At 50.6% G+C, this 27667-nt stretch overlaps 1 protein-coding gene across 1 annotated transcript in view; it reads right to left on the bottom strand.

The window, feature by feature from the left end:
- Nucleotides 1-313: 313 nt before the first annotated feature.
- Nucleotides 314-27667, bottom strand: part of Tgfa (transforming growth factor alpha) — an 85250-nt gene continuing 57896 nt past the window's right edge. Inside the window, exons 3-6 of the mRNA XM_050165345.1 lie at nucleotides 11445-11562; nucleotides 2130-2279; nucleotides 923-1032; nucleotides 314-477 (exon numbers count right to left, since the gene is read on the bottom strand). Coding sequence (XP_050021302.1) covers nucleotides 470-477; nucleotides 923-1032; nucleotides 2130-2279; nucleotides 11445-11562 — 386 coding nt within the window. The 3' untranslated portion in view covers nucleotides 314-469. The remainder of the gene's footprint in view (nucleotides 478-922; nucleotides 1033-2129; nucleotides 2280-11444; nucleotides 11563-27667) is intronic.

Below are 27667 nucleotides of genomic sequence, written 5' to 3'. Positions count from 1 at the left end.
TTGAGGAGATGTCGAGGGTCCTAGGAGGCCACGCTGTCTTCATATAGCAATAGGCGTCTCCCTTGTCCATTTTGTACATCAACCATGGAGTCTCTGCTGGGACCAGATGGCCCATTGAGAAGAAACAGCCTGGTATCCATGACTGGCGGGAGACACCAACCCAAGTGCATGCCTGGTGTGGGTTAGCAAGAAGGCCAGGCAGCCCTTTGAGGTTCGCATTCAGTTTGTCTTGAAACATGGTCTACTGGCCTCTTCTCTAGGGTGCGCTGAGGAAGCCCTGCAGGCAGAGTTACCACACAGTTTTGAAGGCCTGTAGAGGACAGATGGCCGCACAGGCATTTTGCCCTGCACAGGGAAAGTCTGCCAGCAGGTCCCAGGAATGTGGGTATTGCCAGTGGCATTGTCCCAAGAAGCTTTTCTGGTGTTGGCCTTCCATAGGTCACCTGGCCGAATTCCTCCTCTGGGATCTTCAGACCACTGGCAAGAGAAGGAAGACAGAGTGAGCGATGTGGGTCCGAGCTGGGGAGACAAGCTGGGGACAGAGACTTTGGGGCAACATCACCCAATGTCACTGATGTCTCTCAGGAACCAGGCCCGGTTCTAGGCCAGCTTCAGGGGCATCAGTTTCTGAAACTATGTCTTCAGTGACAGATAGACTATGAGTTACAGTAGAGGGGGTGGGGTTGTAACGGAGAAAGATGAGTTAGAGTAGCCAGGAGGTTGGGGGACATTTTTCTGTCAGGAGGGCTGCAGTTCAGCCAAACCCATGACCGCTGTTCCTGTCGGGAGCGGCAGGGAGAAACAGCTCTTCACTTCCCTCCTGCTTGGTCTCAGCACCTCTGCGCCAACTTGGAAAATGGTGGCCATTTTCCCCAGCCAGCGGTACCTACCCGGGAAGGAAAGGGGAGAAACTGTCTTGTACCTGTCTCAGAGTGGCAGCAAGCGGTCCTTCCCTTCAGAAGGGCGCTGGGCTTCTCGTGTCTGCAGACAAGGGCGCGGCACCACTCACAGTGCTTGCGGATGTGGCAGCAGCTGGTGACAGAAGGGACAGGTTGAGTTGCACCTGCCTGGCAGGGGAGCCCAGCTGGGCAGCCCTGGGTTCTCACTCATCAGCCACGCCGAGGGGACAGGCCAGCCACCTAGCTGCTTGCTGTCTCCATATTGGGCCAGCTGAGAAGTTCTGCCAGTGTAGCAATGGCTTTACAACAGACATGAGGACTAAGACCCTGGGGTTGGAGGCCATCATGCTTCAGGGGTGGCCAGGTCATCCCTGGGCTTGTGTCCCAGATGCCTGATCAGCAGCAACTCACCAGGACAGTGTCTCTTATTGGCCTGTGTGCAACCTGGCTATCCTTGGAGGACAAAAGCCTGGCCTTGCTTTTATACCCAGCCTCATCAAAATAGCCTTTGTGCTTTCTGCGGTCCCAGCCTTCAGTCAACCTGAACTGTGCTGACAGGCTGCCCTGGGCCAATTCAAACTAGGTAGGATCCTCTGAGCCCTTTGACTTAGAATAAACCATCCCAGGGATGAAGTCCAGCTTGGTGTCAGCTGCTGGGAATCCAACACTGTGTATCCAGGGCTCTGGTTGTACTAGCCAGGTCAGTGGGCAGCTATGGACAAGCTAATAGGATAAGACACTCCTGCAGTCTCCTTTGACCTGGGGCTCAACACAGCTCCCTGGAGGATACAGTTTAGAGGACGAGAGGGTGGTGGTGGAGAAAGAAGGAGGGCGCCGAGGGTGAGGACACCAGGGTGCAGCAATAGCACCGGGAGCCCCTGACGTAACTTCAGAATTTATCAAATGCTTTTTGCTGGGAAGAAGAGCTTTGCTGCAGACCAGGGGCGCTGAGCTGTTTCCAGCTCCCTCCAGAGCCCCTGCCCAGCTCACAGTTTTTCAGAAGGTTCTGGATTCTCAGGCAGGGGTAGGGCATGTCTTTGATTTGACATGACTTCTAGAAGAGCCCAGAACCACTGCTATTGCCCACCCGTGTTCCAGGTGTTTGCACGTATTGCCTGACACTGGGTGGCACGTCACAACAATGTGGCTCTTCTGTGTGGCCTTGTTCTAGTTGTTCCTGGCAAGGCAGGCCGTTGGGGGAACATGAACACAGGAGTGGCAAATACTCACTGGATCAGCACACAGGTGACAATCAGGACAGCCAGGGCCACGATAGAGACCACCACCAAGGCAGTGATGGCCTGTTTCTTCTGACTGGCAGCCACCACGGCCAGGAGATCTGCATGCTCGCAGCGAACCCCCACGTACCCGGAGTGGCAGCTGTGGGAGAAAGGAATGTTAGCTTGCCTCTGTTACCCAAGCTAAGCTGGAAGGACCTGGGCTTGTTGGACAAGCTCCAAAGGCCCCCGTCTCCCTTGTGATTGGAGACCCAGGCGTGAGGCCTCTTTCTTGCCATGCTGCTGCTTGCTGAGGGAGGGGAGGGCAAACTGATCCCCTTCTTCACCAAGGGAGCACTTGGGATCTCTGCACTGTGTTAACTCTCGAGCACTGAGGACGAGAACTTCCTTTTGGTAGGCAATGAAGCTCTGTGTGTGCATGCTCATGCGTGTGTGCATGCTGGTGTAGGTGCATGGATGTGTGCACATCTGTGGAGGCCAGGAGTCACTGTTTCATATCTTTCTCCATCACCCTTTGTCTTATTTTGGAGACAGAGTCCCTTACTCTATCTGGACTTCCCCTATATGGCAAGGTTGTCTGGCCACTAAGTTCCAATGATCCCCTTGCCTCTGTCTCCTCAGCTATGAGGTTAAATAAGTTGCTACACCATTTTTTCCCCATGGGAGTTAGCAATCTGGACTCAGGTCTTCATAGTCTTGTGGCAAGTATTTTACCAACTGAGCTGTTTCCTCAGCTCCAAATCCAGGTTTTTCTTTTGTTTGTTTGTTTGCTTGAAACAGGGTCTCCCTATGTAGTCTTGGCTGTCCCAGAACTCACCATGTAGACCAGGTTGGCCTCAAACTCACAGAGATCTGCCTGCCTCTGCCATCCAAGTGCTGGGATTAAGGTCACGTGTTATCATGCCTAGCCCAAACCCAGGTTATTTTAAAACCAAATTTGCTTATTTAGAATTTTGAATGAAAAAAAAAATACTCTAGATGAGTAGTCGGTGCTTGCCTTTTCTGTCTTCTTCACCAAGTTTAATTATCCCCAAGTCTATTTCCTGGGTGGCTCAGTTCATCATCTGGTCCCTCCAGGAAGGGATGAGGGCCTGGCACTGTCACCTGGTCACATCAGGGCTGAGAAGCCTCTGGACTCCTGTGAGATCTTGGCAGCCAGTGAAACACGCCTGACCTCCACACAGTGATTGAAGGCATTAATGAGGTCAGGTGTGAACGTGCATGCTGGTGTGTGCACTGCCAGCCCATTCATTCCTGTCTGGCTGCACCCGCAGCTTCTCTGGCTCTGTCATGCCAAAGGCAGCCTCCTGTCTGCGCAGGGTTGCTTAGTGGACGGTTCTTTATGATGCGCTGGTGATGACGAGACATGGGCCACTTGCTTTCCTGGCGTTCCTTCAAGCATGCGACTCTTTTTAACAGATAAGTGACACCCTGGTCCCTTTTTAAAAATCCTCAATGTCAATATTGAGTTCCAGCTCTCTCAGGCAGGAAGCCTCCTTGAGGAGCAACCCCACATCACACACTGAATTTACATGTATATTATATACATTTCTAACTATGGCTAAGGTAGTTAATATTCTTAAGTCTATGCTTGAATTACCTTTAACTTGCAGTTGTCAGGTAAAATGGCTTTAAAGAACACAGGAAGGACAAGGCCCTCCCTGGGGTACCCGGGGCTGTGTCAGGCTGGCTCCGCAGCCATCCCAGGTGGGATCCCTGAGTTCAGTCTCCTCAGCCCCCAGGCCCAGCTCTCATGAAGGCTCATGAGACAGGACAAACAGGGAATGTTTTCTCAGGTCATGGCTTTTGTCCAGGGTAAAACATCAGCATGTGGATGCTGAAGGGTCAGGCATTGTAGGGGGTCTAAGGCTAATGGCAGCCTGAGATACGGGGCGTACACCCTTTGCTGAATCACCCAAAAGTGGCTATTAGTTGAAGCCCGATAGTTGAGTTTATTTTTGTTTTTGCAGCCTTGGCTAGCTCACACGCATGATCCTCCTCCCTCAGCTTCCGAATGCCTGGATGGCAGTTGTGCACCACCAGGCTTAGCTACTTGTTCTTTGGTTGGGGTTAGTTTGTGTTTGGTGTGCTTTCTCATTTAATCTTGTTATGGAAAAGCCGAGCCACACTTTCCCTGCACCTGTTCTGGGGACTTGAAGGACATTTGTACCAAGTCCAAGACTGGGGGCTGGCTCCCTCTCCTTTGCCAGATGGTAGGCTTATGGTTTAGCGTCTTATCTTGAAAAGTAGAAAAGACTGGAGTTTAAGTTGAGCGTGCTGTAAAGAGCTTGTGTCCTTGGTAACTAAGAAAGTTAGGCAGGGATAACGGAAATAAAAGAATGCCCTGAGGACCTAGACAGTCGGGCTGTCTACACGGACTCTCATGTAGATAGACGGGCTGTCTGCATGGACTCTCATGGCTCAGTGCAGTGGGATGGAGACAAAATTTTGTCTCATTAAAAAAAAAAAAAGAAAAGAAAACCTGCAGGGAGGCAAAGAGGGGACAGCTCACTGGGTAGTTACTGGCCTTTCTGGGGGGAGGCAGAGAGGAGACAGCCTTTTCACTGAGTAGCCCCTGGCCTTTTCCCTGGTGGCAGATGGGGGAAACAACAGTGAACAGCCCCCAGAACTGTTTGGTGATCAGCTGTTGGCTTGGGCCCACCCAGTCTGAGTTGTCCATGTCTAGACAACATTGGTCAGGTTCTCATTGAGAGCCCATTCTCAAGTTCCAACTCTGTTCCTGGATGTCCCCGAGTTTCTGTGATGTTTGACATCTCCTCCATACAGGGTCTTAATCTCTCCCTCCTAGCATCCTGCGAGGTCAAGCAGCCCACACAGTCCCTCCTAGCCCAGGTGGTCACACATGGGTTCTCGGACACCTGGAATACATCCCTGACTCTCCCACACTGCCTTCCACAGACCACATTCCCCAGAAACCTTGTGCTTTCTGCACTGATTCACCCACTCACCAGCCTGTCCATTTTCCCATGGCTCAGCAGCGCCTCCCAGACCCTGTCCGTCTTTGAACGCCTGCAGCCCCGCCTGTGCCTACCCTCTTTCCCCAGCCCCTGGCTCCTGCAGGGCAGGCCTTGTCCTACAAAATGCCCTGTGTCTCAGTTGTTCCTTGAGTGGAGAAAAAAGACCAGACTTGACAGCTCATCTTCTCTTTAGTTTCTAGTCTTCTAATATTAGACTTCATTATGCTGATTATTTTAAGCACAAGCCACATAAGGAGGGTGGAGTGTCACCTCACCTGGCGACAGATGAGTCACAGCCTCACTCTGCTGCCTTACCTCTGGCAGGCACAGCAGAGTCCCCTGGGAGTTCTAGAAACTGCTGGGGCCAAGGCCATACCCTCACTCTGGCCACCTGGCCACCTGGGTGGCCCTAGCATGCATACAAGTCCGAGGAGCACAGAGGTAGGACTGGCTTGGAATCTGGAACCAAGTTCAAATGCACTGGCTCCTCCTCTAGCTTCCTTCCTTCCCTTTCCTCCTTCAGCACTGTCCCAGAGTGACAGCTGTAAGAAAAGCCCCGTGCCAGGCACTGGACACGAGGGATAGAGGGGGCTGCACCTCCCTTTATGAAAAGATTCTGAAGGACGTAAGTGTGGTGACAATGGGGGGAAGACGTGAGAGCGGTGCCTTCCTCATGGGACCATGTACACATGCAGAGAGGGGCTGCTGGGCCTGGGAGAGTTGCTTGTCAGACACACACGTCTGCAATGCTGTCTTCCGTAATTCAGTAATTCAGACCCTTCCCAGGCTGCTTCCCCATGGTAAGAACAGCAACAACAAAGGAAGAGACGAGAAGGTGCCTGGCTACAGGGCTGCAGGTAAGCATTGAGGACCCCATTCTCCTGTGGCTTTAGTAGGGGGTGGGGTGGGCCGGGCCTGCTGGTGGTTCAGGCTGCCAGTTACCTTGGAGCTTTTCCTAAGAGTTTTAACTGCAGGCCACTCTGTTTTAACTATCTATTGGACCTCTCCTTCTCCTCTAAGGATAGCTTTTGGGTCACCCTAAGTTCCTACACCTCCTGGCTCACGATGCTCTTTAAAAATATTATGAAATATGAAAACCGCAGCTGTCAAATGTTAAGGTTTTCCTTAAGAAAAAATTTCCCCAACTAGGAAAGGAATGCTTTAAGCACATTGGGAAGTATAAAAAATGTAATAAACATAGAGAAGTTCATACCACTGCCATGGCGCCGGTGTGTGTGTGTGTGTGTGTGTGTGTGTCTGTAAGCGACTATAATTCATATAATGTATGAAACTGTAAAACTGTAGAAGAGAGAGAAAGAAAAACAAACAAACAAACAAACAACAACAAAACCCAATAAGAAAAGAAAGCTCAAACCAGAATCTGAAGTTCTACCAGACTGAGGATGTAGCTTAGAGCAAGAGTGCTTGCCTAGCGTGCACAAAGACCCTGGTTCAATTCCCAGCTACACAGGAAAAAAACCAAACCAAAACTGAAAACAAAATTCCCTTGCAAAGCCTCTTTAAACTGAGCACAGTAATTCTGTGCTTTAGTTTCACCAAATTCTTTCCACACAGAGAGTGCCAGGTGTGAGAAGCAGAAGGCCGGGCATTATCTCTGTACTCAAAGATACTCTGTTTGTATTTCCGATTACACCCTCAGGACAGGAGCTCAAAGGTATACACAACTTGGCACGGGCTCTGTAGCCAAACTGGCCTGGATTCAAAGCCCTTTCTTCACTTCCTGTCTGGGTAACCTGGAGCCAGTAACAGCTCTTTACCACAGACTCTGCATCGTGAAGATGAAGTGCCGGCAAGGCCCGCCCCCAGTTGAGAGCACTAAAGGAGCCTTGTCTGTGTGGAGAGCAGTGTGAAGCCCACAGGCTACGTCTCTGGGAAGGATGAAATTAAGCAGCAGGGGTGGGGAGGTGGTTCAGTTGGAGATGGCTTGCTGGCCTTGTAGTTTGAGGACCTGAAATCGATCCCAAGCCAATCAAGGTGCTGAGTGCTTGTAGTCCTAGCAGACAGGCCGATTCCTGGGCTCACTGTCCAGCTGAACTCCAGGCCAGTGAGAGGCTCTGTCTCAAAAACTAATGTGGGGGTTGGAGAGTTGGCTTGGGTGGTAAAGTTTTTGCTAGGCAGTCAGGAGGATCTGTGTTTGGACCCCCAGAACTCACATGAAGCTGGGCCTTGAGTATGCTTGGGATCCCAGAGCTAGGAAGGCATAGACAGGTGTATTATTGGGCCGGCTGGCTAGCCAGCCCAAACAACTTGTTCATTATGAGGCCAGCGAGAGACCTGGTCTCACCAAACAAGGTGGGTCTGGGAAGATTGTTCGGTTGTGAAGATCACTTCTGCTCTTACAGAGGACCCAAGTTCATTTCCCAGAAACCTCACTGTTCCTCACAATTGCCTGCAACTCTAGTTCTAGGGGATTCAACGCCACCCTCTTCTGGCCATTGAAGGTATACACACACACCCCACACACAAAGATAATCTTGAAAAACAACAAAAATCCCAACCCAACAAGGTGGACAGAATTTAGGGAACAATGCTGAAATTGACCTCTGACCTCCACACACACATACACACATGAACTTGATCCTGCCTATTCATGTGCGCATGTGCACACACACACACACACACACACTCACTCACAAAGGAGACGTTGTTGGTCTCTGTATGCTGTCCTGTGTTCTTTGGCAGGCGGCTGCGGGCCTGGTGACAGCACCTGTCTCAAGGCATGCATTGGAGCCTGAGGGTTGAGGACCAGGGTGACACTGTCTCCGAACTTGTTCTTTATCAACTTGTGCTTAATATGCACCATCCTGCCGGGCTGGGCTGGGACTGGACTCCCTAGGACTGGTGGGATGAGGACCGAGTTCACCTTTTCTTGCTCTCTGGAGAAATGGATTCAGGGCTGGGTGTGGTCCAGAGGCAGAGCACTTGCTCGGCGTGTGTGTGTATGTGTGTGTGTGTGTGTGTGTGTGTGTGTGTGTGTGTGTGGTGGGGGGCTGGGTTCCATCCCCAGCTCCGAGACAACAAAAAGGACTGGATTTACCTGCTCCTGTTTTTTCTTCCATGGGGCTGGGAGGCCAGGGCTTCCTCTGCAGCTCAGTCAAGGGTCTCTTGGGACGCCTTCGCTGACCCTGAGCCATGGGAAGGTGACACCTGTGTGAGCCCCTCTGGCAAGCCTTGTAGGCTTATGCTGTGTGGGAGCAGGGCCTGGCAGTCTCCTGGAGGTTTACAGAATTCGCCTCCTGCCACCTCTAGGTGTTCAGAGCTTAAAAGGCAGTCGTGGACCAGAAAACTAAACCCTATTTAATTAAGTCAATGAATGTGAACAGTCGCAAGTGTCCAGAGGCACAGTGGCAATCACCACGAAGTCCTCACTATGCGTCTCTGAGGTATTGGTCCCCGAGGGGAATCTGAGGTTAAATGGGGCCCGGCCACTTAGTGTATGGGACACTTACCTGTATTTTAACTCAGGTCTATCTGACCCCCAGATCCAAAGAGACCATTACTGTCTGCTTCAGGTGGAGGGGGGCAAGAACGAAACCAATGCATAGTTTTCTCATGTCCTGCCAAGGGTGTGGTGTGATGTCACGCTACCCTCCCCCCACACACTGGTGTTCAGATGCTAACAGAGCTGCCTGTGGGGGCTCCCGTGCCTCCTGGATCTGGTCTCCCGTGGCTGCAAGGCTGCCTGTCTGTGCTGGAATGCCACTTGTGGTCCGCTCTCTCTAGGTGTCTGGCTATTCAGACCCACCGGTGTGCACCGTGGACAGAGTAGCCAGGGAAGGCAGAGTGATGGGGAATGTTTTCTTTGACTGACAGAGATGTTTTGCTCTGGGGTCTCTGTCAGGGTTTAGTCACCAGGACAGTTGGGAAACTTCAGTCTCCTGTGGTTCCTCACGCTATCACCTGTGTGGACTCTGCCGCCACCTGCCCAGGGCACTTTGGGAAAAGGGCGGGCCGCCCCTGACCTTACGTCGCCATAGTTTTCTGCTTTTGCATATCATCCTGCCAGCGAGATTTCCACGATGTTCAGAGGAACAATCTTGGACTCATCTGAAGCAAACAACGTTTGAGGATGATTTTCGCAGTGTCGGACTAGTGGTATTTTCATTGTTTGGTTTTAGAGTATGAAATGTCACTTTGGGATTTCTGATGACTTTTTTCTTCTGGGAAAGCATGTTAGGAAGCAGTGTCTGCCTCTGCACTACACTCTCAACTTGCTGGACTTCTTTACGAGGCCCTGACAGATGGGGCCCTACCTCAAGCTCTGTCAGTTTTATTGACCAGAATGTTGAGTGTGTCAACTCCTCAAAGGCGGGAGGTTCTTTAGAGCAGGGACAGAATGTTCTGACTTTCTCAGAGACTCAGAGTTTCTGGTCTGGTGGGAATTAGGTAGCTAGAACATTTTTCTGGTTACTATAAATATTAAAAAGGAGCAAGGTGTGGTCCTGTCTCCTAGAGATGATGCACCAGAAGGGATAGAGAAGCAAACCTCACCAGGTCTCCAGGCCCTACATCTTGCCTTATCCAGACGTGCTAACTCTTTGTCCCCAGAGTGCTGTGCATGGCCCTCATGTAACCCACAGTCTCTGTTGCTAAACGGACCTTCTGAGGATTAAAGGCCAATCATTCACAGCACTCAGGGGCCATGTGAATGTCTGGAGAGATCCAGTGGGTGACTGTAAGCAGATAGAGGTGGTGGCAGGTTATGGACACCAACACTCAACACTCTGCTTTGGTGTCGGGCAACACTGGGGAAAGGTGGGAACCAGAGACTTGGAGAGGACAGCCATGGCTGGGTGAGGAAGTGTGACTGGGTGATGTGTGCGCAGCCATGGCTGGGCGATAGGTGGGCAGCCGTGGCTGGGTGATACGTGGGCAGCCGTGGCTGGGTGATGCGTGGGCAGCTGTGGCTGGGTGATGTGTGGGCAGCCGAGGCTGGGTGATGCGTGGGCAGCCGAGGCTGGGTGATGCGTGGGTAGCCGTGGCTGGGTGATGCGTGGGCAGCTGTGGCTGGGTGATGCGTGGGCAGCCGAGGCTGGGTGATGCGTGGGTAGCCGTGGCTGGGCTACGCATAGGCAGTTGTGGTCTGTGGGAGGTCAGGCCAGCACTGTGTCTCCTGTTAAGGCAAGGAATGCTGAGCACCAGCTGGAAAGTGTGAAGCTCAACTTCTAAAATGCACATAAAGACTTAGAGCCACCAGAGAAGAACACACGGTGTCACCTGTCATATTAACATGCCTGCCAACTGAATACTGCCCCTGGGCCACCAAGATCTAGCAGGGAAACTGAGAGAAGAGGGTGGTCACTGTTTTCTATGGCCTCAGCTTTCCAAGGTTGGCAGAGCATCCGAATCTCGGCCCTTGGCCCTGAAGAAGGCTTGTGAGAGTGGGTAGGACCAGCCCTGACCTTTCTCTGGAGTAGGGCTCACCTGCCAGAGGAAAATGCCTGCTCCTTTCTTGGAAATAGGAGAGGTTGATGACTTGAGGTGAGTTCTGTGACAGACCCACCTATGACCATCTTGTCACAGTTGCCACAGACAGATGAACACCTGCAAATATCCCTTTCTGAACCTAACAAGGCTCCCGCTGCCTAGAGGGTAAGGGATGTCTCCCTACAGGTCCTGGCCTCCAACTGCATCTGCTGCCTCCCTGCTGTGCACTCTGATCTGCGGTAGCCCCTGGAACCCTGGGTCTGGACACCTTGCTGCTTGTCCTGGTCAGCCCCACATCTGCTAAGTGGCTTTCTTCCATGGCTGTTCTCTCTGATTCCACTGTCCATGGCAGTCACCAGTGCTGTGTGTGTGTGTGTGTCCTTGTCAGACATGCACCCTACTGCATCTGGCTTTTATGTGTGTTCTGGGGATCTGAACTCATCAGGCTTAAGTGGCAGTGCCTTACCCTCTGAACCATCTCCCCAGTCCTTGTGTGTTGAGAAGGCTCAGCACCTGCATGGCACTGGCCATACTTTGTGAGGCTCCAGGGAAATGGGAGCCACCCAGGTGTGCATGCTGACTGACCCTTTGCATCCCTTCCAGCTACTTCCCAGGCTGAATACAAAGTGTCGGCTGAATGGGAACTTCATTACAGACGTGCAGGTACCCAGGTCAGTGCCTTCCCTCAGGAACTCCAGTCAGAGATTCTGTTAAAAACAGATCCCAGCTCTGGCCTCTGGGGCTCCTCCTCTACCCTGGGCTAGCAGCTCTCACCCTTCAGCTTCCTTCCTCTGGGTCTCAGATGCCTGGCCAGCTTCATAGAAGTAAACGCTCTATTCACTGGGTGCCTGACCGCCCTCTGGAGACTAGGGGATACTTACACACACGCTGGCTTCTCCTCCTGCACCAGAAACCTGCAGGTTCCATGGAAGCAGAACTGAGTGTGGGAATCTGGGCAGTCGTTGAAGTGAGACACCACTGCAGCCGCCACGGGGGAGTCTGCTGGGGCGAAGAGACAGAGGTCAGACCTGGCACGGCCCATACCCGGGAGGGTCTTCTGTCCCCACCCAACACCCCCTGCAGAACTCTCAACTGTCTAATGCCCAGCCAGGGCCCAGAGTCTTCATCAAGAAGCCTGATTATTATTCTAATGTTATAAAAGAATTTCTCCAAAGGCTTTGGTATAATTCAAAGATAGCTAGTTAGAGTCATTTTTGCAAAGAAGTTCTTTTTTTGTTTTAAATACTAGCCCTAATGATAATTTGTTGGTAGTTGGGTGTGGCAGCACACAGCTGTAACCCCAAAACTCAGAAGGTAGAGGAAGAAGGGTCAGGGGTTCAAGGCCAACCTAATCCATAACTGAGTTTGAGGCCAGTTGGATCCCATTGTCTTAAAAATCAAAACACAGCTCAGTGGGTAAAGTGCTTGCTGTATAACATGGGTACCCGAGTTTCAGCTCTGGTACCCACACAAAAAGGCGTTGCGGTGAGGACTGTGATTCCATCACTGGTGTCGGGGCAGCGCTCTATGCCTCGTGGCAGAATGAACAAGGATGCTCATCGGACATAAATATACAGACACATAGGCAGGCTGGGCTCAACTTTCCCGCTTCTGTGTCCAGAGAGCTATTGAAGAAGACATAGTGAACAATGGCAGATAACCTCCTCAACAATGTCCCAGAGATCTCTGCGGAGGCGCCTGCCAGTGTCCCTTCCCCCGGCATCTCATGGAGTCCACACCATAAAGAAACTCCAGTAGCAGGCGCTGTGAGGGTGGCTGACACCCGCTCTCAGTCCTCCGAGCACAGGGTGAGAACAAGAAGCCCGCTATAAGCAGAGTGTACACTTTTGGTTCTTTGTGTTTTGAGCCTCATGTAGCCCAGGCTGGCCTTGAACTCACTGTGTAAGCGGGCTGTCTTTGAACTCTTCCTGCCTCCACTTCCCAAGTGCTGGGATTATAGGAGTGTGACACCACACCTGGCTTATGTTATGCTGGAGACGAAACCAGGCCGGCACTCTACAGTTTGGCTTCATTCCCAGCCCACTCTGGTCCTTCATACAGCCGCCTACCTGCCCTGCTCCTTAGAATGCATGCTTCCAATTCTTTCTGATGCCCTCTGTCCTCTTCAGGGCAAAGGTCTCAGAAAGGATGAAGCTCATGTTACAACTAAACAGCAGTTTATTTAAAAACATTTTTTGTCTTAATTACAGTGATACATTTGCTCTTGAAACTTTACTAGAAACTTCACAGATTTCTGGATTATTAAAGTAGTCCACTGAAACCACCAATATACAATAAAAGCCACCTCAGAGACGAACATACTCGCATCCTTAATCCTCAACCCATCGGGAGTCATAAAAACACACACCACGCAGTGACACGCTGTGGGCTTACATCCCCGTTCTAAAGTCAAGTGTGAAGCCCATGGTGACCAGGAAACCGTCCTTGTCTGGGACCCGCAGAAGTGTTTGTGGCCACCAGGACACCTCAGCGTGCGCTCAGATTCACAGGCAAGCGCATTCCTACTGATGTCCAAGGTGGGAAGGCTCGGGAGGGCTCGTTCGTGTCAAGGGCAAAGACCAAAGATGGGCTCGCCAGGGTACCATCTCCACGTCGGGTGTGTGTGGGGGGCCTTGCCTCTAGTTTATCTAAGTAAGTTTATGAGGAGACCCCAAGTTCCCAATATCTTCCCCCAAGGTTTGGTCTCTCAGCTTTTTATTTCTCCTTTTGTTCTTTTAAATGAAAAGGTGTGTGTGTGTGTGTGTGTGTGTGTGTCTGCTGTGTGTGTGAGTGTGTGCCTGTGTGTGTGTCTGTGTCTGCTGTGTGTATGTCTGTGTGCCTGTGTGTGTGTCTGCTGTGTGTGTGTGTGCGTGCATGTCTGTGTCGGTGTGTGTGTGTCTGTGTGTCTGCTGTGTGTGTGTGTGTGTCTGTGTGCGTGTGCCTGTGTGTGTGTCTGTGTGTGTCTGCTGTGTGTGTGTGTGCTTGTGTGTGTCTGTGTATGTGTGTCTGCTGTGTGTGAGTGTGTGTGTGTCTGCTGTGTGTGTCTGTGTGTGTGAGTGTGTGTGTGTCTGCTGTGTGTGTGTCTGTGTGTGTGAGTGTGTGTGTGTGCGTGCATGTCTGTGTCTGTGTGTGTAAGTGAATGCCAGTACTAGCAACTGAGCTTGAGTTCTCCGAAAGGGCATCACTACATCTTAACCACTGAGTCACATCTCCAGCTCTTTCTCTTTCTGGGGTTACATAGCTCAGGCTGGCCCCAAACTTACGTTAATCTTCCTACATTAGTTGAGGGCTAGGATTAGGTGTGTACCATCACACCTGTCACTCTTCCCCTTGTCCCCTCCTCTCTCTTCTCTGTCTAAAAACTCAATACAATATCAAGAGATGAAGAAAAGCTTAAAAACACGCTCAGGTAGAAAAGGTGGGGTGACGGCTACTGGGCAGCATCCAAAGGAGGGCTGTCTTAGTGCACACAAAGGGCAGGGCGGGCTGGCCCAGTTCCCTGCCCTGGGCCATCTCGGCCAGGCACCAAGTCTGATTAGCTCTGGTGTTGATAGCAAAAGCAAATGTTCTGGTTGGGGAGCAGCTCAGCACCTGCACTTGCTAGGAGCTGGAGTTTCAAAACTGCTCAGTTCCTGTTGTCGTGAAGTTGACGAGAGGCCCCTACATCCTGGAGACCCGACGCTCATCTTGCAGACATCACTGTCCTCTGGGGAAGCCGGGAAAGAGAGACCACAGACTCACTAATAGGGCCTAGAGCCCGGCCCAGCTCACAGAAAGAGTCTGGAATAGTCATCAGGGGATGAGGAAATCCCTGCTTCAACCCACTGGGGGTTCAGAAGTCTGGGCAGACACCATCTGCAGTGTCTTTGGGAGCTGGAGTGGGGGAGCACCACGGTTGCTGCAGCCACACCCCTGAGTGGTCCCGAGGAGCAGCCCTAATTGGCCTGTGTGTCTAGCTAGTTAGGGGCCTGCGAGGCTGTGGTGCTTCACTTTCCCCAGATGTGGTGTTTGCCTGCTATAAAGCTGACATCACTCAGGGCTCTTTCATCACTTCCTCCAGGAGGCCAAGCAACTCTCCGACAGTTTGGACGTGACATCTTCAGGATCATCTGCTGAGGCTAGCAGTCAGAGGCAACAATAGCAGGGTGACTACTGCTTCGGATGTCCGGGAGGAAAGCTAAATTAATGAATATGAGAGTCCCCAGAAGCCCCCCGCATAGCCAGGGAAACGCAGACTCCAGAAGGGTGCCCCCTGCAGGGCTAGACGAGTATTTCACCTTGTGGCCAGGCTGGAGGCCTCATGGCCAGAGAGGGTGGCTTCAGGGCAGCAGGCCTGGCTACAGGGCTGGGACTCCTTGCTCAGGACAGATGTGCCACAAGTAAAGGAACAGGTCTTCTCCAGAGTGAAGAAATGCCACACTGGGGTTGAGGGTGAACGGCCCAGGTCACAGGCTACAGCCTACGTGTCCCCATTGGTGAGCAGAGCACTTGGGGTGGGGGAGAGCAAGCCTTTGTTTTTGAGACAGGCTCTCATTCTAGCCTAGGCAGACTTCAACCTCACGACAATCCTCCTGCCTCAGTCCTTTGAGTTCTGGGTTATAGGCCATGAGTCACCATGCCCAGCTCAGTGGAACTCTACAAATAATTCTGAAGAGGAAGGATGCCATCCGCACTGTGTGGTCATACCACTGACTCTCACCAGACAGAGGAGCACCCCTTCCAGGAAGACAGCCAGCAAGGGCCACTCCTGCAAGATGGCAGGCAGGCCTCAAGGGAGCTAAAGCTAAGAGTCATTTGAGGATAAAAAAAAAAAAGCAATCACGTCTCTTCTGTTGCTGAAGTTAGCAATGTCTCATTCTCAGGCTCTGTCAGCTGGTAAGGTGGAGTCCCGGGTTCTCAGAATGCTCGCTGACAGACTCCTTTACTTGAACGAGAAAACGGGCCAGTGAGAGGGCTCAGCTGGTAAAGGGGCTTGTTGCCAAACCCAGAGAACTGAGTTGGATCCCCAGGACCCACATGAGGGGAGGGGAGCCCTCTGACCTCCATACGTGTGCTGCGGTACATGCTCCCCCTACACACCCATGTAATAAATAAATACATGTAAAGGTAAACGTACTTCCTATGACTGAGCCCAGGACACAGATGTTCTAGATCCTTCAGCAGTCTTTCCTGTACTGGCTGACTCCCTGCTTGGCTCAGTCAGTTCCCCGCCTTTAGGATCCTGAAGGGCGCCCTCCTAGACTCTCATTTAAGAGAAGGGGCTCTTCATTATTTTGCCAAACTTCACACCGCTGTACAGCCTGTGGCTAGAGGCTTTCAGACACAGAAACCAGCATTCAGATCAGATAAACTTCCAGACAGCTAGACGGTGCTAGAACTAGACACTCGGGTTGTTTTTCTCTGACTAGGAGCAAATGAAAGGCTTAGGAAGTCAGGATGCTGCCCAAGTCTGGGAAGGCAAGTGCCGAGAGGCCCATGATCAGAACCGACAAGTCCCCGTGAGCAGCAGGGAAGGGCAGTACCAACAGACGCGGCTCTGAGCAGAAGAGATGCCTTTAGGAAACGAGAAAATCCCGCCATTCGCAAGAGGTGAACTGAAGATGGTGGTTTCTCATTCCCTCAAAGGAGCAGCGGCCAGAGCCATACGCAGGTGCGCAGAGATTTCTAGATTCATGAGTGACCGTTCACTGAGGAGTACCTGGGGTGTGCTGAGGGCCCCAGCCATGACCACTGGACCTCTGTGCAGCATGGCATTCATGCCCAAGAGACCGGGAGCTTCTGGTTCAGGGCAGGCATGGGTGAAACCAGAATAGTTTCTACAGCTTAAAGTAAGACCCTGGGGGACAATGCAGGAACAAATGGTCCAATTTGATTACATTTGCTCATTTCTAGCTCCAGGAAAACCAAGCTATATGAATGAACCAAGTTCAAAGATAAGTGCCATCTTCTACCGTCCTACAAAGACACTGGCTACTTTGGTCCGTTGTCAGCTTTAGGGTGTCACTGGCTATACCACACCTGGGAGGGAGGGGCTCTCCTGCTGTCCTTACTTTAAGTCAGAGGCAGAGGTGGCATCACGTTGAAGCGTCTTTCCATCTTAAGAAGGAAGCTGGAGTACAGACATGCCAGGACCCTGTTGTCGCCGAGGGACCCAAGTTTACAGTTTTAGTCCAGTTGGGTTTTCTGAGGCTGAGCTATGATGGTGACAGCTAATGTCACTAACAGTAGCCGCTGGTGGACTGTCTAACTACAGGCACCACACTCAACATGAGGGAAATTAGACAGGGGGTGGTGACAGTGGTTCAAGGCTGCTCACTCAGCAAAGGGCAGAGCTGAGACTTGAATTTAGGGGTGGTCACTCTGGCTCCTTCCTCTGACACCTGACTGTCACTTCAGGGTGTGGCTATGTGTGAAGAGAGGCAAGAAGTCCTTAGTGGGCACCTTCACACACAGACGACTCGTTCAGAGAATAAACGAACCTGGGATTACCAAGATGTTCCGGGAGGGTTTTAGGATAAAGGGGCTGAGATTCCCAAAGCAAATGGCTTTAATTTGCAAAGAAAATTTAGAAGCCTAAAATAAAATGTCAGTGAGCTAACATGAAGTGTAGGACGGAACCTGCCTCCGTGTGTCCCACCAAAGTCACAATATGCAGATTTCAGCTGACCGCCTAACTGTATACCCGGTGTTGCTGGGGACACTACATCCCTTGGAGAAGGGAAAGCCAGTCCTATTCTAACCTGCGTTCTAGATCATGGACTAAGGACGACAGAGGACAGATGGCTCCCTTCCCACAGCTGTTACTGTTACTGAGCCTACAGGTCTTTCTTTTTGTCTATACCAAAGCCTTGGTAATTTTAAAGGAAAAAAAATCGGGTCATGGTTTTGCTTTGAAGACAGATGCCAAATGTCCTCCACCTCAGCATTTTGAACATTTGATTTCACACAGAAGGACGGCTTCTTTCACGTCTTTAAAGCAGAAAGCCCCTTATTCTAGTTTCATGTTCTTGGGTGTCAGTCAGCGTTCTGAAAACACTTCACCTCTGATTTCCATTCATGCAGCCAACAAGGGTATACCTGTACTGAGTGCTCCGAATCAGGATATGAGGGGCTCTTGGATGCAGGTGAGCCCTGCCAGCCGGGGAATTCTGCCCCAGCTTTGTGGAAGGAAGAGTCCCAATAGAGCCCAGGGCTACCTGCCTTTGCCAGCTCTGTGAGTCTCTATTCTCTTTATAAATACCAAAATTGTTAGGTAGAGTGGCTGGCAGGAAACCCTCACTCAGCCCCAGGGGGAAAATGCTCCCTCCTGCTAAGTCTTTGAACCCTAATCCCTTCAAACCCTCTGCATCTAGGGTTATAAATACTGCGGAGATGGCGGTTTTTCTAAAACATTTTGTGTCCTCAGAATTTTTGGGGATGGTACCCAAGGCCTTGCACATCTGAGACTAACGTTCTACTGCCGAGCCACACCTCCTATCCTCGGACCCTCCCACAGGTGTCTTACTTACGCAATCTGAACACAAAGTCTCCGTGGGCAGATGATGCGCCTAATTTTGAGTGAGGGGACTGGGGTACTAAGAGGTGGGCTGGAGACCAAGCTCGGAAGCCTTTAAAATCCCCGGAGTAGGAGCTGCGGAGATGTTTGGTGAGGAAAGGGACTTGTTACCAAAACTGACGGTCTGAGTTCAATCCACAGATCCACATAGTGGGAGGAGATAAGATGGCCTCCGACCTTCCCCAATGTCCCACAGCACGTGTATATGCACACCCAGACGTGGGCATAATATAAATAAACTGTAATCATAATAATGACAATAAGGACTATAGGAGTACGATCAGTCATGGTGATGTGAGCATACCCCAGCAGCATGCAGGAGGCTGAGGCGGGGTGGGCCATGAGTTTGAGGCTAGCCAGGGATACAGAGTAAGTTCCGTTCGAGTGTGCCACTGGCGTCAAGGAGCTGCCTGAGACGAAAGACCTTCTGTCAAGATCACATTCCAAGGGGAAGGGTCGAGATGTTGCGAGGGGATTATGGGTAATTTTCTTCTTTTGTAGTTTTTTTTTTTTTTATATTTCACAAGATGATTACTTTAAGACTCTGAAACAACACCGAAGCTTCAAACTTCATGGGACTGGGGCACAAAGCCTGGCTTTATTTTTACTGTTTTAATCACAGGCTGTCTGTAGGGCTAGAGAAACTGGGCTGTAGGAGTCTGGGTTTGAATTTGAACAACAGCAGCAACAACAACAAAACCATGGGACTCCCTCAGGCTCTGTCACTGACAGGGAAAGCTGGAGAATGGTGCTGTCTCCTCCTTCAGTCTCAGGAATCTTAAAAACGGCAGGACCCATGAGTGTGATGCTCAAGTCCCTTATGAGGTCTGCGGCATTGGCTATAACCCCCAAACGTCCTCTTGTATGCTTGGATTGCTCCCAGACCACGCACAGTGCCCAGTGCGGTGAAAATGAGGCACGATGGGGTTGCTGCTGTACCACATCCGTTAGGGGGTAGTGACAGGAAGTCTTATGAGTGTAGCACACGTACAATTTTCTTTCAAGTGTCTTTAAGTGGAGGTTGGCTGAATCTGTGGTACACAATCCATGGATGTAGAGTGTCTATAATTGCTTAGTGGAGTCAGAACATGTTCAGATGAGAGACGTTTGGCCATGGGACCAGATACATGGCTCTGTCGTTAAGAGGACTTAGTGTTCTTGCAGCAGGCATAATCAACAGCTCACACATGTAATTCCAGCTCCAGGGAGTCTGATGCCCTCTTCTGGCCTCCAGGGCACCTGCACTCATGTGGCACACTCATGCACATGCACACGCACACACACACACGCACACACACACAAAATCTTAAAAATAGTACAAGCTCTGAAGGACATGCCACCTATGTGATTCCATCTCTAATGACACTTGTGTCTTGTGTGTGAGTGTGCATGTGTGGGGTGTGTGTGGGTTCATGTACACATGTGTCCATTTGTGTGTGAGGCCAGGGGACAACCTTGAGTATTGTTACTCAGGAGCCCACCGTTTTGGATGGACTACTGGTCAGTCAGCCCCAGTACCCTCCCATGGCCGTCCTTCACGCAGCCCTGGTTACAGTCATGCTTCACTAAGTCTGGCTTTGACATGGCTGCAAAGGCTTTGAACTCAGGTCCTCATGTTTGTACACTGATCACTTTACCTACTGAGCCATCTCTCTAACTCCAGAACTTTGCTCTTAAGGAATAAAATGTTGGGAGGTCCCAGCCACAGCAGGGACTTGTAGCTTCTTAATTGTTTCCCAGACATGCTGGGTCTCAGACAAAGGCTGCATATTTCAGTGAAGAAATTTTCCACCCAAAGTCAAGGAACCAAAGCCACGACAAGTCTTGGATTCACTTGGGAATATCAAGTTTTCTTATCTATACGTTAAAGAATCTTGGGGCATCTTTTATGGATTTAAACTCAGAAACAGATTTGTCTTTCCCATCTCGCTGAGCAATCATTTCTTCTGGCTACTTCTTAAAGATCACCAGCAAAGACGGAAAGTTCTTGGAAGTTCCCCTAGGACATCGTGGCGAAGCTCGTCTGGGCTCCTGATGAGAAATTCTCTTCTGACTTTGGGTGGTTTCTCACCGTAACCTGTGCACAGACTTCTACGTCTTTACCCTTTGTCTCGACACAACATATGAAAGCAAAAGTATACGCAGAGGTGGCAGCCTTTTCCCAGCCTTGCACTAACTTTATCTCACGTGCTCTAAAAAATGAATTTACTCTCCTTCCGTGTGTGTGTGTATACACATGTGCACGTGTGTGTGTGTGTGTACATGTGTGCACGCACCGACTGATGTTGCTGTCTTCCTCTATCATAATCCACCTAACGTTTTGAGACAGGGTCTCTCACTGAAGCACCGATCCAGCTTGGCTGGCTGGACAATGAATTCCAGCGATCTTCCTGCCTTTCCTCCCCACTCCCCAAACACTGGGATTAAAGACCTTGACTCCTATACACTGCTATTTTTTAAAAAAAATTATTATTATTATTTTTAGTGTGGGTGCTGGGAATCTCAGGTGTGCACAGCAAGCCCTTTATCCACACAGCCGTCTCTTCAGCCCTTGATTTTTAAACTCATAGATCAGACATCCATGTCTCCGTCACAGATCAGACACCCATGTCTCCGTCACAGATCCGACACCCATGTCTCTGTCACAGATCCTACATCCATGCCTCCATCACAGATCACACATCCATCTCTCCCTTATAGATCCGACACCCATGTCTCCGTCACAGATCAGACATCCATGCCTCTGTCACGGATCAGACATCCATGTCTCCATCATTGATCAGACATCCATGCCTCCGTCATAGATCCGACACCCATCTCTCTGTCATAGATCCGACACCTATGTCTTCATCATAGATCAGACATCCATGTCTCTGTCCATCAACATTTGTCTGTCTGGGGCTTCCCAGCAGAAAGCCCCCCCCGGTTTCCTAACAGCACCGGATTTCCCTTTAGTGAATCGCTTCTGCTCTACAGGTTTACATTGGTTACATGTAGCCACATGCCCTCTCTCCTGTACCGCAGATCTTGAGAAGAAAGACATGCAGCAGGTGACGCTGTGCTTGGCAGGCTGGCATGTCGAGCACTGTGTTCTAGAATGGAATCTGTAATCCCCGATCTTGGCTCCAGGAACCTCCTGGATTATCACTCATTTCCAAGCACAGCTCCTCAGCTTTTTGACTATGTGGCTCCCCACAGACTTCCAGTGAGCCTGTGTTGGTTCAAGGTGGCATACTGTGATTGCTGTAACCAAAAGAACCTCACAAGAAGGTATGGTTTTCGAATTCTTCTCACCAAATCTCCACAGCCATAAGGCTAGGACATGACCTTCAAGTCACTGGAATGATTTATTTCAAATTTTCAAAGATATCCCCATACCATGTCCATAGAGCTGGGCTAAAATTTCGAGTGGAATCTTTGTTCCTCAGCAGCTCCTTTCTGGTGGCTTTGCATGGTCACACTTCAGATGGACTGATGAGAGAGACTAGATAATCACGCACTCTCAGCAGCACCATCCTCTCCCACAGGAGGCCACGTGCCACACCATACTGTCAGCTTTTGACCTTGAAGCCAGGACCTCTATGCTCTCAGGTGTCAAGGTGGCAGTATCTGACAGCTCTCACAGAGAAAACCTGAACGTGTCCTAAAGTTCTTCCCCCAGACTTCTGAGTCAGGAAGTTCTTGTTTTTGTTTGCCTGGGAGTGAATCTGTCCTTCATGGTTCTATCTGTGAGACTCTTCCTGCCTGAGGAGAAGGGCTAGAGCCTGTGCCCAGCCAATCCTGCCTGTGTACCCTCCCTCTGTGCCCAGGCAATCCTGCCTGTGCACCCTCTGTAGCCTGGCTGGTGACACAGCGAATGCGCTGGCTTGTTCTGTGGTGGCCTTCAGGTAAGGGAGGCGCGGGGACAGAGGACAGAGTGGCCTGCTTCCTTTGATCCTTGTCTACATGCCACTCAGTCACATCAGACCCTGACCGCAGCCACTCAGCTCTTCCGAGAGCATCCAAGAAAGTCTCCTTTGTGCTCTTATCACTGCGCCTCCCGCCCTTGTTTTTCATTTTAAGCAAGTCGAAAGTTCCAAGGCAACATTCAGTTCAAAGCAGCACACTCAAGAAAGAAAGCACAGAGAAGAAAGAGCCATGGTCACCCAAAAGCCCCTGGTTCACAGAGAGCCACAGGGAACACCGAGGAAGCTAACCATCCACTTTACTCTGTGCGTACTGAGCCCCTGGCAGGAAGCTGGCAGAAATGACCGGCCTTGCCAGCTCATGCTCCCTGTCACTGCGCTGAGACGCCTGCCCGAAGCAACTGTAAAGGAGGAAAGCCTACTGGGGCTCACGGTTTTGGTCATCATGGTGGTGCTGGGAGCATGTGATACAGTCTGCTCATATCATGGCGGATCAGGAAGCAGCCTGTGCTCCAGAACCAGGCAGGGCTGTTCCAAAATCTTCCAAGGCTCACTCTTAGTGACCTACTTCCTCCAGCTAGGCAACTCCCAAAGATTCTACAGCTTCCCAAATTACTGCCACCACCTGGGGAACAGGCACTCAGAGTACCAGCTTGTGAGGGGTGTCTTAGTTCCAAACCCTAGTAAGCTCCATTCAACTCAAATGTTAGAAGGAAACCGGATCGGTGACTGATGTCTCCTTTGGCATACCTGCTTCTTTGGGTCCCATGGACCCTCCACAGTACACACACACACACACACACACACACACACACACACACACACACACTTTAGAGAGGGTCTTACTGAGTAGTTCCAGCTGGCATGGAACACCCTGTGTAGATCAAGCAGCCTGGAACTCACAATGACCTGCCTGCCTTTGCCTCCCAGTTCTGCGATTAAAGCAAACACCCGGCTTTTGCTATACATCTTTGTGTGCACTGATGGTTATTTTCCTGCAAGAAGAACCAGTGTGACAAGGGATCCTCCCTTCTAAGACTTCCGAGGTCTGTGGTCAAGCTGCGGCCATGGCAGTGACCACCTCAAAGGATGGGTTGTTTCCTCACTCCCCTGTCAACGTCGCTGTCACCTTTCAGAACCCTTCTGGCCAAGGTCTTTTTAAAAAATAAATAAATCAATGTGTGTATACATACGAATCTGTGTGTGGGTCTTTGCACATGTATGTGGGTGCCCTTGGAGACCAGGAGGAGATGTCAGATCCCTGGAGTTACAGGAAGCTGTGACATTCATGACATACGTGCTGGGAACTGAACTCAGTTCCTCAGGAAGTGTGGTCTTAACCAGAGAGCCATCTCTCCAGACCTCTCGACTGAGCCTGTTTGGGAATCTTTACAACACCATCTCTGTAACTTCGGATGCAGATTTTTTTCTCAAGATTTTCAGCTTCTCCATTTTTGACTTTAATTAGCCGGCTCTATCTGTTGCCTGTTTTTCTAGGGACACACCCTTTCTTGTTTATTGAATAAGCTCTCTTTAAGCTACTAAGAATAACAATTCTGCATCCTGTTATGTATACTACAAATAATTTGTGGTTTGAGTCTTCATTTTGTTGATGCAGAAGACACCTTGACCTTTTAATTAGAGACCTTCCTTCCCTGAAATTATATAAATATTTACCTGCGTTTCTACTACTGGGTTGTTTATACAAATGCAGGTCATCTGTAATTTATTTTAGTGTTCAAAGTGTGCTTTATTATTTTCTAACTGGCCCACCAATCACTCCCAACCATTTATTGGATAGCTCCTCGTTTCCTTGCCGATTTAGACTGCTACCTTTGTCTCCGGTCAGGACTCATTTTCCGGTTCTGTCCAGTTCCATTGAGATTCTGGTTCTAGCCTGGTAATATGATTTGTCATTGTCCCCTGACATCACTTCTTCCGGTTTTGGAAAAGAGTTACGTATTTTACATATTTTAATGTGTGTGGCTGTTTTGCTGGCATGCATGCCTGTGCACCATGTGCATGCAATGCTCACAGAGCCAGCAGAGGACCTCAGATCCCCTGGAACTGGAGTTACAGATGGCCTGTGAGCCGCCATGTGAATGCTGGGAACCAAACCCTGGTCCTCAGAAAGAGCAGCCGCTGTCTTTTCACTTTTGTTTAAAAAACAGTTTGAACATTTTCACCTATTTATTTTTTCTACATCAACTTTAGGATTCTCCCGATTTTCCAAATCTTTTTAGGGAACGGAAACCACACAGTAGGGACAACTGACCCAGTTAGAACTTTGACTTTTCTACTTAGAGACACAAGGGGTATTCCCCCTTGGCCATGGTTCAGCTGTGATCTACAATGAAGCTCCACCACATGGAGTTATTACTTCCAGGTCGTGGCCTTGGAGTCCTTGTTAACCATTTGCTCAGACTCTGCAGAGGCCTCCGGGCATCATGGCCACTGTAGAGCTGAGAACCAGGGACTGGCAGGGTGTACCAGGGCTGCAGGAACAACAACCAAACGCCTGGCTTGGTGACTGCTTTGCCAAGCTCATCCTGAGGATGTTGGTCAAGTCACTGGTTTCCCTGGCTCTGTTTCTTTGTAACAATAAAGTATTAGGTCTACACAGAGGAGGTTCTCTACAGATGCTAAGGCAGTCGAAAGAGAGACAGGCTGTTGGTGGGGCTCAGTTGGTAGAGGTCTCACCCTGCATGAAGACCTGGGTTCCCTTACCAGCACTGCATGGCATAAATCTAGTGGGGTGGTACACGCTCATAATCCCGGCACTTGGGAGGTTGAGGCAAGGGGATCAGAAGCTCAAAGTCAGCCTCAGCTACAAAGTGAGTTTGAGGCCAGCTTGGGCTACGGCTACATGGCACCATGGTCAAACTTACTACGGTCAAAAGTAACTTGGGAAAGAAAGGGCTTATTTGGTGTATATATCCCATGTCTCAGTTCACTGGGGGAAGTCAAGGCAAGCACTCCAGACAGGAACTGAAGCAGAGACCATGGAGGAGTGCTGCTTACTGATCTGTTCGCCGTGGATGGTTCAGCCTGATTCCCTATACAATCCAGGGGTGCGGTCACTAGAGTGGGCGGGGCCTTCCCAGATCAACCACTAATCAAACAGATGCCCCCACAGACTTGCCCACAGGCCATCTGATGGAGGCAATTCCTTAACTGGGGTTCCCCTTTCCCAGAAGACTCTAGTTTGTATCAAGTTGACAAGGGCAGCTAACCAGTGTAGACCCTGTCTCAAAACCAACAGAAACAAAGATGGTGGGAGGGTCAACCCTCTGAGATAAGGCAAAGCCCCACAGGCAAGTATGTCTTAGTGAATTCTAGGTGGATTTTACAATGGTGGGCACTTCAGAGACAGGTGGGGGTGTGGATGTGGCTCTCGAGGCACAGAAAATGTGGCCTCTCTTTCCTCTCTCCCTTTCTCTGTAGGAAGAGTGTAGGGCTGACTCTTCCTACAGAGACGAGGAGGAAAATGAGAGCCCTTGAGACTGAAGGACACAAACTCCGGATGACTTTTTACTAGAGAGTCAGTTTGGGAAGGCCAAGTTGGAATAAGTCTTCATAGCCAGTTTCTTCCTTCTTTCCTCCCTCCTCCTTCCTTCCTCCCTCCCTCCCTCTTTCCCTCCCTCCCTCCCTCCCTCCCTCCCTCCCTCCCTCCCTCCCTCCCTCCCTCCTTTCCTTCTTTCTTTCCTTCTTTTGCTGAGTCAGTGTCTCCTTCTGTATTGCAGGCTGGCCTTGAACTCACTCTGTCTGTAGCCCCAGTTTGGCTCTGACTTCGTTTTGTAACCCCAGGGTGGCCTCAAGCTTGTGCAATGCTTTCTGCCTCCGCCCCACAGAGTGCGGGGTTACAGGTGTGCTCCCCTGCACTGGTTCCTAGTCTGTTCCTTTTAGCAACTTCTTTGGCTGCGCATCAACAGTTTCCGCCCCCTCAGAGTGGTTGAGGGCCTAAAGCAGACAGCCCTGGCCGGTCCTCAGGTTTTCTGGGCTCATTAACGCAGGGACCTTGGTCTTGGTTTCTGTCTAGGAGATGAGAGGGCCAGAGAAACGCAGAGGAGATGGACTTCCCCATTCCAGGAGACAGACCAGGGCACGAACCCTCTGTAAAGAGGCGAGTGTGAGGGACATAGGTGGCACCTGCCCCGCCCTTATAGGCCCAGAGGGAAGCCTGGATGGGCCGTGCAGAGCTATACCAGGAGGCAGGTAGACTCCAGTGCCCAGTACTGCCTGCCTGACCTTGGGAGATGGGACCTGGCTTCCCAGACTCTGGCAGAGCTGCCCCGGCAGGTGAGTGTCTACTCCTACCAGCTGCTGGAGAGAGGTGGGTGTTGGAATGCCGCTCCTAGCCACCCTGGCCTCACTCAGCCTGGCATTTCACACACCCATTCCTTAACCTCATTCTCTGTCTATTTCATTCCTCTTCCCACGCAGTGTTTACTAAAATCCCTCCTCCACCACGAGAAGCACGGGACTTTGGTTCCCTGGGCCTCCTGGGAAAGTTCCCACAACCTGGCAGTCACCAAGCACAGAAACACTGTTTGGCCAGCCCATACCACCCACTGCAGGCCAGAAAGCCCCAGCTTCCACCTTGGAGGGCACAGACTTTGTCAGGGATAGGAAAACCACCAGGTAATGTCAGAGGAAAACCGACCTTCTTTCTGAGGCTTCCAAACACCTCATAGTAAAAGAAAGGGAAGACGCAGGTCCTGGTGGCTTTGCTATTTATCAGAACTGGAGAAAGCAGTCAAAGGACCAAGGAGAGACTGCGAGGTATCTGCTTATGGCTGTCGAAGGCCTCGTCTCTGGCTCTGTACTCTCAAGTACAGTGTGGGATCTTGCAGCTTAGAGACTTGCCAGAAAGTGTCAGGCTTTCCCCAGAGCTGTGTCCTAACCACCCCAGAAACAGTGCCATGCATGCAGCAAGCAGGGACGAGATGCGCAGGCACACTCAGCCTCAGCTATGTGCAGGTTGGAGTCTGGGTACACCCCCGTACCCAGAATAATGACCTAATTGTTCTGAGGTACAGCCAGGACAATAGCTGGTTCCTTGGGGTGACTACTATGTAGAAAAGTTCGAGAGGCAATGGTTTAGGGTGCATATAAAAAGATTAAAACAAACAAACAAACAAACAACAAGAAAAAAAACTAAAAGGAGACCTTCCTTTCCAGGCTTTAAATGGAATCACAGAAAGATGTGTAAATCATCAGCACCAACCTCACCAAGAACCAGACGGTATAAGAGCAGCTCATCGGATGTGACTTTACCATATGGTGTCAGTAAACTTAGGAAGAGGAAAATAAAATCACTGAAACCTGTTCTTCAGCGCTGCTCAGAGACAACATTGCCTCCCACCCGCCCGCATCCTTTCCTTGTGAATATGTTTTGAAAAACGGCTTTTCCACACAGCGATTTTCTGACTCGGTGAACTGGACCGTTTTGGTGTCCTTAGCTCAGTTTTCTTTTCACACGGTGGATTTTAGTCTGATAACGTGCGGTGCACTAGAGTTCCCTGGGCAGGGTGGAAGGCCTAGTGTTCACTCACACTACACAGACTTTCCTTTGACGCACAACCTCCTCTCCTGTAGCTGGACATCAATCTTTCAAGGCTTAGAAAGGAGGTTTTATTTCTGT

The sequence above is a fragment of the Alexandromys fortis genome, unplaced genomic scaffold, assembly GCF_014885135.2.
Source record: "Alexandromys fortis isolate MF-2015 unplaced genomic scaffold, M_Fortis_MF-2015_v1.1 scaffold_158, whole genome shotgun sequence".
NCBI classification, from domain to species: Eukaryota; Metazoa; Chordata; class Mammalia; order Rodentia; family Cricetidae; genus Alexandromys; species Alexandromys fortis.
This window is presented reverse-complemented; position numbering and strand designations above follow the sequence as displayed.